This window comes from Pseudophryne corroboree, chromosome 9 (assembly GCF_028390025.1).
Source record: "Pseudophryne corroboree isolate aPseCor3 chromosome 9, aPseCor3.hap2, whole genome shotgun sequence".
Lineage (NCBI taxonomy): Eukaryota > Metazoa > Chordata > Amphibia > Anura > Myobatrachidae > Pseudophryne > Pseudophryne corroboree.
Genome location: NC_086452.1, coordinates 155,406,882 through 155,421,123, shown reverse-complemented (window position 1 = coordinate 155,421,123; position 14,242 = coordinate 155,406,882). Strand labels below are relative to the sequence as shown.

General features: G+C 43.9%; 1 protein-coding gene and 1 pseudogene across 1 annotated transcript in view; both read left to right on the top strand.

The window, feature by feature from the left end:
* The window catches only part of LOC134956840 (retinol dehydrogenase 8-like), a 44,705-nt gene that overhangs the window by 3,590 nt on the left and 26,873 nt on the right, over positions 1-14,242 (top strand). The window contains exon 2 of the mRNA XM_063938749.1: positions 6,512-6,673. Within this exon, the coding sequence (XP_063794819.1) occupies positions 6,512-6,673 (162 nt within the window). The remainder of the gene's footprint in view (positions 1-6,511; positions 6,674-14,242) is intronic.
* Positions 8,524-8,642, top strand: LOC134962615 (5S ribosomal RNA; annotated as a pseudogene).

Sequence of the window (14,242 nt, the reverse complement as noted above, 5' to 3'; positions counted from 1 at the left end):
TGCAAGTCTCTAATGAGGTGAGTCAGGCATTATTAACTGCTGAGCAATCACACTGTACAACTATACATGCTGATATTGTCTTCATAACGTATTTCTAAGGATTTAATTGTGCGTTATTTTCTATGTGTGTGTGTGTGTGTATATATATATATATGGAATCAATAAAGTTGAAACAAGCGCCTCATAGTGTAGTATTTCCCAAAATAGAGCCACAAACAACACTTAAATAGGTGCTCTTTGTACCAGATAATTAAATACATTTGAGCGTGTCACCACTGTCTGTCTCGTATTCTTCTTACGATGATCTATAATTAATAGAAATAGGGAGAACACCTCATGGTGCAGTAATTTCTTATTCTGTTATTTTATACCGACAATAGAGATTTCATGTGTACCAGAAGAATGATATTAATCATGTATATCACAGTCAAGAAAACCCCCTTTTCCACACACAACACTTAGACAGGTATACTTTGTACCAGATAGATAATCCAATTGGGCGTATCACAATTGTCTGCCTCGTGCCTCTCTCTGGAAGGTCTATAATCAAGAATGAGAGAAACACCTCATGGTGCAGTAATTCCTTATTCTATCGTGTATTGTAGTAATAGAGATTTCGTGCGTACCAGAATGATAAAGTTAATCGTGCATGTCACAATCAAGGATCACCAGATTTCTGAAAATAGTCTCAATTGCTCCGACGTCCCAAAAAAAACGGATAAATTACAGTTCATATGTAAAACATGGGGGAGCATTTAGTTTTCACACAAATAAAAAAACACACTTAAAAAAAAGTTAAAAAGTAGAGAAATATATAAATAAAAGTGGGGGGCTTAGCTTAGCTACACCACAGCAATTGTCCAAAGTTCAGGAGGAGTTAGGTAAGTAGTCCTCAACGCGTTTCGCCTCAGTCAAGCTTCATCAGGAGTTATTGAGGCGAAACGCATTGAGTATTGAGCATTGTAGTATTTTGGAAAATACTACACTATGAGGCGCTTGTTTCAACTTTATTGATTCCAGATTCTTATGCCTGTACCCCAGCAGCATGTGTAGAAACTGAGCAGCCCTCCATTGAGGAATCTTTGGAACAAAACGTGTAATCTCCAAACAAGATATTATCTCTTGCATCCTTGTGGTTTCTGGAGGAAAAGGAAGCAGCTGACTTACCATTGTTTATATATATATATATATATATATATATATATATGTATATACATACATACATACATACATACATACATACATACATACATGTTGTTTATCCCTTATCCAGAATTCAAAATCATACATATATATGTATATAATATATCTATATATACACATATAACATGTAATATATATATATATATATATGTCATTATCTCTGTAGGGGACCCAAAAATGTGGGATTTTGAATTTTGGATAAGGGATGCTCTATAGAAATAAATATATATATATATATATATATATATATACACACACACATACACTGTATATGACTAATTAAGCAGATATAGAAAATATTTGCAAAAAAATAATTTGAAGTAATCTGCACAATGACTTTAGGAGCCGTCTTCTTGGGATTTTTCTATCCCTCAGTTAACTACATTGGACTATTCCCAGGGTATTTTCAGCAATTAAATGGGTTAAGCTGTGATTGCATGAGATGTGTGACAAGCTGCCACCTGCCAGTAAGTTCCCTAGCAACCAGCAGTTAAGATAGCGTTACTTTTATGATCGGAACCGTAGAAACAAAAGCATTATTTGAGGTTAATGAATGTTGTTTTCAAAACTGCCATCAAAATAGATATTGACAATTAAAAGTATATTTGTAGAATGTTCTGTACAAGTGGTCATAGCATATTTAACACATGTAAAAAAAAAAAAGCCTAGTAATAGCTCTGTGATGCTGAATCTCTAAAAAGTACAGTTAAGTAAATGGGACTGTACACTCACATTCTCTAGGGAAAAGAAGTTGCACTAGTTGTTAGTACAGTATTTAGCATGTAAGATAATGGTCTAGTAGGTATATCCATCCCACTTGGTCTAGGTATATCCATCCCACTTATCTCCCCACACTCTCTGACAAGAATTCACTTCATTTCACATCATATCATGCCAGTTTGGACTTGCTGCAGATCTATAGAAGTTGTATAGGAATGCTTACACTTTACTGCATTCAGGTCAAAACATTTAGGCTTCAGCAAGGTTTGTTATAAAAGCTACATTCCTTAAAGTGCCTTGCTTCCTTTTTTATCATGTTTTCCAATTGCCCTACTCCATTGTCTGTTCCCCAATACACCCCTTAAACAAGTGAGAAAACACCCCTTAAACAAGTCAGAAAATACAATTAATGGTGGCAACATTTACACTACATACACAAAGTGGTGCTAACTGACTTATTGATTTACTGATTTGTGTGTTTCATTTTTAAATTTGCTTCTCTGCTAAGCAAAAGTGGAAGGTGAAAATGCTCTCATTAAATTATAGGACTAGGTGTGATCTTGCCAGTTCTAAGCTGGTGGAATGAAAATGGCTGTGTGCCCTTTTGTACAGGAACGCCCCTTAAGGGGGGTACACATGGAGAGATCCGTGCTTAAATTCTAAGCAATCTGACTAAGGTGGTCATTCCAAGTTGATCGCACGTAGCAACTTTTTGCTGCTCTTGCGATCAACTTGACGCCGCCTATGGGGGAGTGTATTTTAGCATAGCAGGGCTGCAATCGCTTGTGCAGCCCTGCTATGCTAAAAAAGTTTCCTGCAAAACAAGACCAGGGTCAGACCTACTTACCCTGTGCGACGGATACAGCGACGAAGGTCCCGGGATTGACGTCAGACATCCGCCCTCCAAACGCCTGGACACGCCTGCGTTTGCCTCACCACGCCTGGAAAACGGTGAGTAGACGCCCCGGAACGCCTCCCCGCCGTCAATCTTCTAGCGATCGCCGCTGTGATCACTTTCAGCGCTGCCGGCGTCGCAGCCCAGCGATGACCGTTTGCATTGCGGCCGCTGCGCAGCCGTAGTCCCGACCCGTTCGCACCGCAACGAAGAACTGCTGCGTGCGAACTGGTCGGAATGACCCTCTAAATTGGTTAGAACTTAAGCACGGACATCTCAGGCATAATCTAGCACATCGCTCATTTCACCGCTGTGTGAAATGAGCGTCCCCCCCCCACCCACCCATCCATTTGCTCAGTACACATCGCGCTGTGCTGAGCAGGGGAGAGAGATGTGCTGAGTGGTCTGTGATAGATCGCTCAGCACACATCTCATCCGTGTGTAATGGCCTTACGAATTACCCTTTTTATCCCATATTGACCCTCATTCCGAGTTGATCGCTCGCTAGCTGCTTTTAGCAGCAGTGCACACGCTAGTCCGCCGCCCTCTGGGAGTGTATCTTAGTTTAGCAGTACTGCTCGAAAAATATTTCATGCAGTTTCTGAGCAGCTCCAAACCTACTCCTAGCTTGCGATCACCTCACTCAGTTTAGGTCCTGCTTTGACATCACAAACACGCCCTGCGTTCGGCCAGCCACTCCCCCGTTTCCCCAGGCACGCCTGCGTTTTTACCTGTCACGCCTGCGTTTTTAAGCACACTCCCTGAAAACGGGCAGTTACCACCCAGAAACACCCACTTCCTGTCAATCACTCACCGATCAACAGAGCGACAGAAAAGTGACCATGTGTAAAACTGCATAGTTTTGTGTGAAAGTACTTCGCGCGTGCGTACTGCTGCCCGTACCCATGCGCAGTTTTGCCGTTTTTTTTTTCTTTACCTGATCGCTGCGCTGCGAAAATCGGCAGCAAGCGATCAACTCGGAATGATGGCCATTATCCTATCATAACTGTCAGAACTTATTATCCTATTATCCTGTCTGAACTGTCCTTTGTTCCCCACATTCAGTCTGTCTCAAAATCATGTTACATGCATCTAAAAAATACATATCCAAAATACGACCATACCTTACACAAGACACTCCAAAAACTCTAATCCTTGCTCTCATTATCTCCCGCATTGATTATTGTAGTAGTCTCCTTACTGGTCTTACCAAAAAGAGACTCTCACCCCTACAATCCATTCTGAATACAGCTGCGAGGCTAATCTTCCTCGCTAGACGTTCATCGGCTGCAGATCCAATCCGTTAGTCCCTGCATTGATTACCTGTATTCTACCATATTCAATATAAAATACTTTTACTCACACACAAGGCCATTAACCAAACTACTCACACACAAGGGGGTCATTCCGAGTTGATCGCTAGCTGCCGTTGTTCACAGCGCAGCAATCAGGCTAAAAATCGGCATTTCTGCGAATGCGTATGCACCGCAATGCGCAGGCGCGTCGTACAGGTACAATGAGCATTGTGGGTTTGCACAGAGTCTAACGAACATTCCTGTCGCACGGCCGAACGCAGGAAGATTGACATGAAGTGGGCATTTCTGGGTGTGAACTGACCGTTTTCAGGGAGTGCTTAGAAAAAAGCAGGCATGGCTGGGCGTTCGCTGGGTGGGTGTGTGACGTCAAAAGCCATCCCCCCGTTGTAAGAATCAACGCACACGAAGAGTAACTACAGGGCTGGTCTTGTTATGCACAAAAAGATTTTGCAGGCGCTCTGCTGCAGAAGCGTTCGCACTTCTGCAAAGCTAAAATACACTCCCCAGTGGGCGACGACAATGCGTTTGCACGGCTGCTAAAAACTGCTAGCGAGCGATCAACTCGGAATGACCCCCATGGCCATTAATCAGACTACACCAATGTACATTACTCACATACAAGGCCATTAACCAAACTACACCAATGTACATCTCTTCGCTTATCTCAAAATATCTCCCAATCCGACCTCTCTGCTCTTCACAAGATCTACGTCTCTTGGGGGTCATTCCGAGTTGTTCGCTCGTTGTCGATTTTCGCTATGCTGCGATTTGTTGCTAATTGCGCATGCGCAAGGCACGCAGGGCACATGCGCTTAGTTATTTAACTAAAAACTTAGCAGTTTTGCTGTGGATCCTGCGGCGCTTTTCAGTCGCACTGCTGATCGGTGAATGATTGACAGGAAAGCGGCGTTTCTGGGTGGTAACTGAGCGTTTTCCGGGAGTGTGCTAAAAACGCAGGCGTGTCAGGGAAAAACGGGGGAGTGGCTGGCCGAACGCAGGGCGTGTTTGTGACGTCAAACCAGGAACTAAACGGACTGAGCTGATCGCAATCTGTGAGTAGGTCTGGAGCTACTCAGAAACTGCAAAGAATTATTTAGTAGCAGTTCTGCTAATCTTTTGTTCGCTATTCTGCTAAGCTAAGATACACTCCCAGAGGGCGGCAGTCTAGCGTTTGCAATGCTGCTAAAAGCAGCTAGCGAGCAAACAACTCGGAATGAGGGCCCTTATCCACACTCATTACTCGCTCCCATGCACGATTGCAGGACTTTCTTTGGGCTGAACCTACTCTGTGGAATGCCCTATTACGCACAATAAAACTCTCCCCTAGTCTCCAAACCTTCAAACGTTCACTGAAAACTCACCTCTTCAGGCAAGCTTATCAAATCCAGAACCACTCACTCAACCTTCATAAGCTTTCCTATCCAATAATGGCCCTCATTCCGAGTTGTTCGCTCGCTAGCTGCTTTTAGCAGCATTGCACATGCTAAGCCGCCGCCCTCTGGGAGTGTATCTTAGCATAGCAGAATTGCAAACGAAAGATTCGCAGAATTGCGAATAGAAATTTCTTAGCAGTTTCTGAGTAGCTCCAGACTTACTCAGCCATTGCGATCAGTTCAGTCAGTTTCGTTCCTGGTTTGACGTCACAAACACACCCAGCGTTCGCCCAGACACTCCCCCGTTTCTTCAGACACTCCCGCGTTTTTCCCAGAAACACCAGCGTTTTTTCGTACACGCCCAGAAAACGGCCAGTTTCCGCCAAGAAACACCCACTTCCTGTCAATCACACTACGATCACCAGAACGATGAAAAATCCTCGTTATGCCGTGAGTAAAATACCTAATTTTTGTGTAAAATAACTAAGCGCATGCGCTCTGCGAACCTTGCGCATGCGCAGTAAGCGACTAATCGCAATATAACGAAAATCGGCAACGACCGAACAACTCTGAATGACCACCCATATCCCCACTGTACAGTCCACACATATCCTCCACATATTTTCTCTATCTTCACTTTCCCTTCCTTCTGACCTTGGTTCATCATTGCTGTGATGTGATATCATGCAGCCCACCTAGTACCTTTGCAATCTGGTGGACAACTATGCAATAGATAGCACCTATCCTTGTGTATCCATGCCTATTTCCCTATAGATTGTAAGCTTGCAAGCAGGGCCTTCCTACCTCTATGACTGATTGTTATTACCCAGTTTTGTTTTATAATTGTGTCCAATTGTAAAGCGCAATGGAATTTGCTGCGCCATATAAGAAACTGTTAATAAATAAATACATAAATAAATAATAATCATAATCTTAAAAATATAATATTTTGCACTTGCACTGGTTTTTTTTTAATCAATTAATTTACTTTACTGTTTTATTAGTTTATGCAACAATGAGAAATTTGGGGAAGAAGGACGACCTGGTAAAAGCTACAGAAGAATATGTGGGGAAAACTCTGGAGATTAAACAGCTGGATGTGTGCAGTGAAGAGTCCATCAGAGACTGTGTCAATAGCATTCCAGACCGCCAAGTAGATATTTTAGGTAAGTAGGATGACATGTCTGTAAAATATAGGTAATTCACAAAAAAAATTATTGATGCATTACACAGGTCTGTGATGAAAAAAATTGTGTGAAAAAAATGAAATTCAAGTTATTTGCAGCCTACCGGCTTATTGTGAGCTGCAATTGAAAAGGCAACACGATGGTGCAATGGTTAGCATTACTGCCTAACAGCACTGAGGTCAAGGGTTCGATTCCCACACGTGGTAGGGAATATAGATTGTAAGCTCCACTGGTGCAGGGACCGATGTGAGTGACTGAATATTCTCTGTAAAGCGCTGCAAACTATGTGTGCGCTATAAAAATAACTGGTAATAAATAATAATAACACCATCCACTGCATAAGACCGCCGCTAATTGTGCACTTTCTGAACGATGATTTGGGATATTTTCCTGAAAACCTTAGAATCATACAGGGGCGGATAGGAACGGAAAACCAGCCCGTGAAACTTATGGATGCAGTCCTGATAAGGGGGTGGGGTCTGTTGAGGGGGGCGGGATTGCTTCTCATAGGGGCTGATTGTACACAATTGCGCCCTTCCTTGCTTCTTTTGCTGCAGTTTTGTCTGAGACCAGGGGCAGATTAGAAACTAAAAGTGTCCCTGTAAAATTTTGTAGTTGTGGCCTGACATGGGCAGCACAAGAGGTGTAACATACAGTGTAGCCATGGCGGCATCACTGGATGGCAGAGTTGCTGTACTGCAGAGATGGAATAACAGAATGAATGGGGACAATGCAGGGGGGAGTAGGAGTGGGGCCACTCCCCCCCCCCTACCCCAATGTCATGGGGGGTGTGGGGCCAAATAGGCCCCACAAAATAGGTCCTACAGACACGTCAGCCTAGAAACCTAGGGCGATCCGGCACCGGATTGACTGAGTAAGAATAATGCTAAAATTAGGAAAAACCCGGAAGTGAACAAGCCTTAGGGCGAAACGCGTCTTCCGCATCCAGAAAGGGGGTCTCGTCGACACAACCTCATCTTGGCATCAGCCACATCTATCTTCTTGCTCTTTTTGGCTTTCTTATCTCCCTGGTGAAACCGTAAGCCCCACTATCCTGTGGCTGTATGCCACGGATAGCAACCTCCACTGCAAACCTCAGCAGAACTGCTTTAGATTATCTCACATTTAATGTGTATTACAGTGGTAACCGATCAGGGGTCTCAATTATTATATATTTAGCATCTAGCCCTGTGTTTGAAATCTAGCAGCAAATATCCCAGGTTTCACCAGTTAATGCATATGATTAACATATACCTGTTATTTTTCAGAGTGTGTTTGCTCTTATCTCTTCCTATTTTCTGCCTCCTCGGCAAACAGATGTATGAATATAAATAGCATATACCTATCATGTGTTAAGCATTTAACATCCTGTCTGAAGGCTAATATCCTATGACTTATCAGTTAATGCATATGGATAACAGATATATATGTGTGCAGTTTTGGGTGAATTTGACAGACTCCAAACCTCCTCTTGAGATTCAAATAATTGTGTTAATAGCGTGACTTCGTATTCACCTTGTTTATTCAGTATTCCTTGTCAATTACTGTCTGTTTGGACAAACCATAATATACAAGCAGTCAGGGATTTCTTTGACTGTAATTAACAGTGCCATTTTTGACAACTTCATCTTCTTTAGATCACTAATTTTCGTGGACTCTCATTCACGATTTCCGGTACATTGCACCACGTGAGTGGGAATTTTGGAATCGGATCTAACGTGAAAAGCAGATCCACACATTTCCACGATTCTTCTTCAATAACTTTTCTGTCGGTCCTAAATTTCAACATTCCTAAATAGGTGCACTCTCATTGGTGTTCACATAAAACTCTCTACTACCATACCACGTTGCCAGCGCCCGATCTCGTCTGATCTTGGAAGCTAAACAGCGTTGGGCCAGGTCAGTATCAGGAAGGCAGACCACCTGTGAATACCTGGTGTTGTAGATTAGGATTTTCCTCACTTATGTGATAGCAACACCAACAGCAGTATCACCACTTTTTTCTATCCAGTAATCTCTAAGACCTATGGTCACTGGCACTGCCGTGATGCTCATTTCATTTTTCTCCATTTTTCATTGTCTCGAATCCAGATAGGTGCATGCCAATTTTCTGTATTGCATTTAGAGGAGTGACTTTTGATCATTACCCTAATCTCCTATAAGCCAAAGAGTATAGCCTGATATATTTTCGTGTCTTGACCACCCCGTGGTTCCATTAATACAGCAAGTCTGTACTGGTCAAGGGGAACGGGTGTACGACCAATTAATGTCTACAACCCTACCACACACTCTTTACCGATAAGAGACCAGAACATTTTATTTATCAAGATGCCTTCTATCTTGCATTTAGAAGGATAGATCTCAGGGAAGAACTTTATATCGTAAAAAGCTAATAAAAGTTATGTTTTAAATATTTCATCTCAATTATCATATCAAATTTGCTTCTTCTACAAGAGTGCGCCCACACAAGAGCCTTCTTTTTTCTCCCCATTTTCCAAAGACACGTCAGCCTACCAGGAATCTTCCGGGTGAGCCCTATGGCCAATTCGCCCCTGGAACCGTTAGTGAAGAGAAAGGAGAAAGATTCCACCAAGATATAAAGGAAATAGAATAATGATACCAGGAAGATGGAACATCAGCCTTATGGGAGGCCACTGTAGGATACTGTACAGAGATGAGGGTATAGAAGAAAAAGTAACAAATGTAGCTTTGAAGGGAAAAGAAAAAGGCAGTAAAGGAAGTGGAAACAGTACATTATTATTATTATTATTATTATTATTATCATCCCTTATTTATTTGGCGCCACATGGGATTCAGCGCCCAATTACAGAGTACATAAACAAATAAGCAAAACAAGAAAACAGTTACTTACAATTCAAGACAATATAGGGCAAATACAGGGTGTCATACTCTCTGTCAAACTCCTGAGATTTTACATAAAAACGATTAGAATAATACATATAAGATATTTCTAACATAAACATCTTCTTTGTTTTAATCCTTTTTATCGTTAACACTCAGCAGCTTTGTGGAGATACCTGGAGCTGCAGGGAGATCAGGCAGCAATAGCTCTGCCTCGGTTCTACTAATAGAGGCATGCCTCTGAGTGTGGGGATGTGCCTTGTGCACTGATGGACACTTGGGTGTGTCATGTGACTAGGAAGTGCACTGCAGTAGGAGTTCAGTCAGCAGCAGCAAGAGAAGACACAGGGATGCAGGTAAGAGACTCAATGGACACTGTTGCTTAGTGTAGTGAGGGGAGAGTTACAGTGAGTAGGGGATGAGATCCCAGCATTCAGACCCATCCACGTGTGCCTCTCCAGCCATTCACCTCACCGCACGTGACTGCGGACGACACTGAAATAAGTATCAGGGCAGCAGACCACTGAGGGATTTGGCGCTGTCAAGGGAGTATTGAAAAGAAGATAGGTTAAGTAAGAGACAGAAAAGCACATAAGGGAAGAGGGCCCCGCTGGTGAAAGCTTACATACTAAAGAAAAGGGGCACACAGACAGGGGCAACACAGATGGGGTAGAAAGTGAGTGTGGAACTGAGGGTTAGGATGAAAGATGACTGGGTTTGGTGAAGTGGGTCTTGAGAGCCTGTTTGAAGTTTTGTACAGACAGGGCCATCTTTTTGTATGGGCTCAATGGGCAATTGCCCAAGGGCCTCAGGAGTATGAAGGACCTAGGGGTACATTTATTAAGCAGTGATAAGAGAGAAGAAGTGAGCCAGTGGAGAAGAGCCCATGGCAACCAATCAGCACTGAAGTAACAGCTATAATTTACATACTATACAATTATACAGAGCTGCTGATTGGTTGATGGGGATACTTCTCCACTGGCTCACTTCTCCGCTCTTATCACTGCTTAGTAAATGTACCCCCTAGGCTGAAAGCTGCGGGTCCCCTTTTTCCAGGGGTACCAGATTTTTTAAAATCAGCCCTGGGAAACCGGAAAACTTCACAGCAGCTGTCCCCATCCGAGCCTGTTAATTGTTCTTCCCAGCCAGATATCTTGGGAGCTGCTCTGCTCTTTTGGTGTCACCCATTCGGATTGTGTCATCAAGCAGTACACTGTACGTGGAGAGGCTGGATGACAGACGGATCCACGCCATAGATACCTGCTACTAGCGACAGCACAGAGAACACCCCTCCTCATTTGCTCCCTGTAGCCCAGTAGTGACCTTTCCTCTGTCCCACATCCTGGCCCTGCTTCTCTGCTAGCTGGCTTAGACAACACAGACATACACTGTGTGTGTGGCTTGCTCCCATGAGATTAAAGCAAGCCAGGAAAAGAAGCGGGCACCTGTGCTAACAGTCCATTCCAAGGTAGTGGAACAGTGCCTGGTATGTGGTCTGCATCATCAGCATTGTTCTATCTATACGTAGCCAGAGAGGCGGAAAGAAACCCGAGATACCTGGCCATATGTGACCTCTTTTAGTGTGCTCGCTGATGCACAGTCCTCGCCTCCAGGTACCGATCCAGAGATCTCCATACAGATAGTGTATGTGTGCAGTGTGAGGGTACGCTGTGCCAGGAGATGTGTGTTAAGAGCACACAAAGGGGGCGATGTGTAATATCCCTTTCTCTGACGTCCTAGTGGATGCTGGGCACACCGCACAAATAAGGTAAAATATACCCAAAGGTATACGGGCGCTGTGAGACGAGATGGTTGGCTAAGCAGCAGCCAATGTTACAGGGGAGTCACTCCCAGGTGGAAAATACAAGAAAGGAAGGAGGCTGCGCTAGTGGAGGAAAGAACAATGTAAACAAATCAATGTGTAATTAAAATTTTTTATTAAAAAACATTAATTCTTTAAAAAGCAATAGTTCTGTGCAAGATAATGTGCCAAATATATGCAGAAAAAAGATAGAATTTGCCAATGCTATGCAAAAATAGGAATTTACCCAAGGTGTTGGTACAGGATTAGTGGAGGTAATTCTCTAGAGTCCGTTCCTTATTTTGCCCATCAATATAGTGTCCAGTAATAATCTGGTGAGGAGAGTCCCTTTTAGATGTTACTGAGGAGAGTCCATGGAAAGTTTCTATATACCGCTAGAGGATTAGTGCAATGTCTCATAGATGTAGAGTACCTCATGCAATGCGGAAATAGGCTGGTGCCTCTCTCGGGCTCCTCCGGATAACTGGTCGGCAGAATGGGCTGGTTCGGGTCCAATTCAGAGATATCCTATTCCAACGGGTAAGTACTCTCCTCAGTAACATCTAAAAGGGACTCTCCTCGCCGGATTATTACTGGACACTATATTGATGGGCAAAATAAGGAACGGACTCTAGAGAATTACCTCCACTAATCCTGTACCAACACCTTGGGTAAATTCCTATTTTTGCATAGCATTGGCAAATTCTATCTTTTTTCTGCATATATTTGGCACATTATCTTGCACAGAACTATTGCTTTCTAAAGAATTAATGTTTTTTAATAAAAAATTTTAATTACACATTGATTTGTTTACATTGTTCTTTCCTCCACTAGCGCACACACCGCACAAATAACCCGGTATCGACCCGGTATATTGCCGGGTCGACACGGATTGCTGTGCGGTGTGAAATGGGCCATGACAAATTTCCGGGTCGCCCGACCCGGTAATTCAACCCGGGAATAAAGCAGTGTTATTCCCGAGTTGAATACAGGGTCAGGTGCAGTGTGAACGGGTTGCTGGGTCGATGCGACCCGGGACCTGGTTACTACATAGGGCAAGGTGGCGCAGAGATGATCTCATGATGATCTCCCAGCGCTCCCTCCGCCTCCGATGATGCCGCGGACCCCGATGGCAACCCAAACCCGGCATATTGCTGGGTCAGGGAAGCCAGTATGAAAAGTACCGGGTTGCCAGGGGTTGCACCCAGGAAGGACCCGTTTCCAGTTGCCGGGTGTGACCCGGCATTGCGGTGTGAAAATGGTATAATTTATTCATTGTCCATGTCGGCACTGGGAGCAGGGCCACATCGCCACTCAAAGTGATTGCTGTCAGTCAGCATGATATTCAGTGTGTGTCATCAGGATACAGGCATATGTGACAGTGTGTGAGTCCTCTGGAGCCAGCCAGATGATGACTGCATCCTACATTATGGTTGCCTGTAGATACCGCTGGGGATCCTTGACGAGCAAGCACCCCAAACAGCATTCATCAGGGTGAGTGACCTCACGGACATGAAGCCACCCCCCCTCTGCACTGGGTGACACTAACCCCGGTGACATCACTGACACACACACATACACATATACATACACACACTCACTCACTCTCTTTCCATCCACTACCTACCTATCACACAGTCTGGCTGGCCAGATCAGCAGCAGCCTGGACCTGGGTAGCTCCGTTTCCCCCGATGCCATGTAGATCTGCCCCCTTTTCAGGCTGGACACAGACACTGACGCTGTCAGGGGGGGAGGGGGGGGAAGCTTCAAGCTGCCGGCACCACTGCCTGTCAAACAATGTGACAGGCGCAGCAGCAGGGGGAACAGGTGCAGCAGCAGGGATGCAGGGCAGGGAGAGCACCTCTCCAGCATGGCGCCTCCCTGCTCTCCATCACTTTGCTGAGTGGGTAGCCCCGGGTCTGAGTATATGCTTGAAATGGAGGAAGTCTGCCTTAGAGCGTGATTTCCTCCACTGTCGCTCGGCAGTATGTGAGCATTTTTGCAGATACCTGGTGCATTTAGTGTGCCAGGGTTGAGGTGTTGATCTGCTAGGGTGAATAGTGATCGGTGGAGTGACAGAGTCAAGAGCAGAAGTAAGGGAAGCATTGTATAGGGAAGTGGCTTGTTCAGGGCACGAGACCGAATATGAAAAATGAATGAGAGACAAATAATTGCTGCCAATTTTCAGGGACTTACATTTTGCAGGCCTGTATTGTTGTTATCATTTTTTTCTCAACTCCCGTCAGACCATAAAGATGCTCATTCGTCTGCTCTTCTAGAACAAACGTTTGCTGCACAGTGAGTTTACATTTTAGTGCCGTGAACAAACAGTGATTTCCTATCATGGTAAGAAACAGGATGGAAAGAATTGTTTATTCATTATGTGCACTCCCTGTTGTGCAACAAGACAAGCTTGTTTATTTTGTAGTCATAGTCCATGTAATACATTAACTATTTCAAATTAAAATCTAAATTATATCATAACTTTCTATTTGAATGAAAATGTCAGTTTCTGTGCAGTGAGCACTGGGTTGATATTATAAACATTTTAATTTTGATTTGCTCTACAATGGATACAGACTGTGGGCCTAATTCAGACCTGAACGCAGCAGCAAATTTGTTCTCTAATGGGCAACACCATGGGGGTCATTCCGAGTTGTTCGCTCGTTATTTTTTTCTCGCAACGGAGCGATTAGTCGCTAATGCGCATGCGCAATGTCCGCAGTGCGACTGCGCCAAGTAAATTTGCTATGCAGTTAGGTATTTTACTCACGGCATTACGAGGTTTTTTCTTCGTTCTGGTGATCGTAATGTGATTGACAGGAAGTGGGTGTTTCTGGGCGGAAACTGGCCGTTTTATGGGTGTGTGTGAAAAAACACTGCCG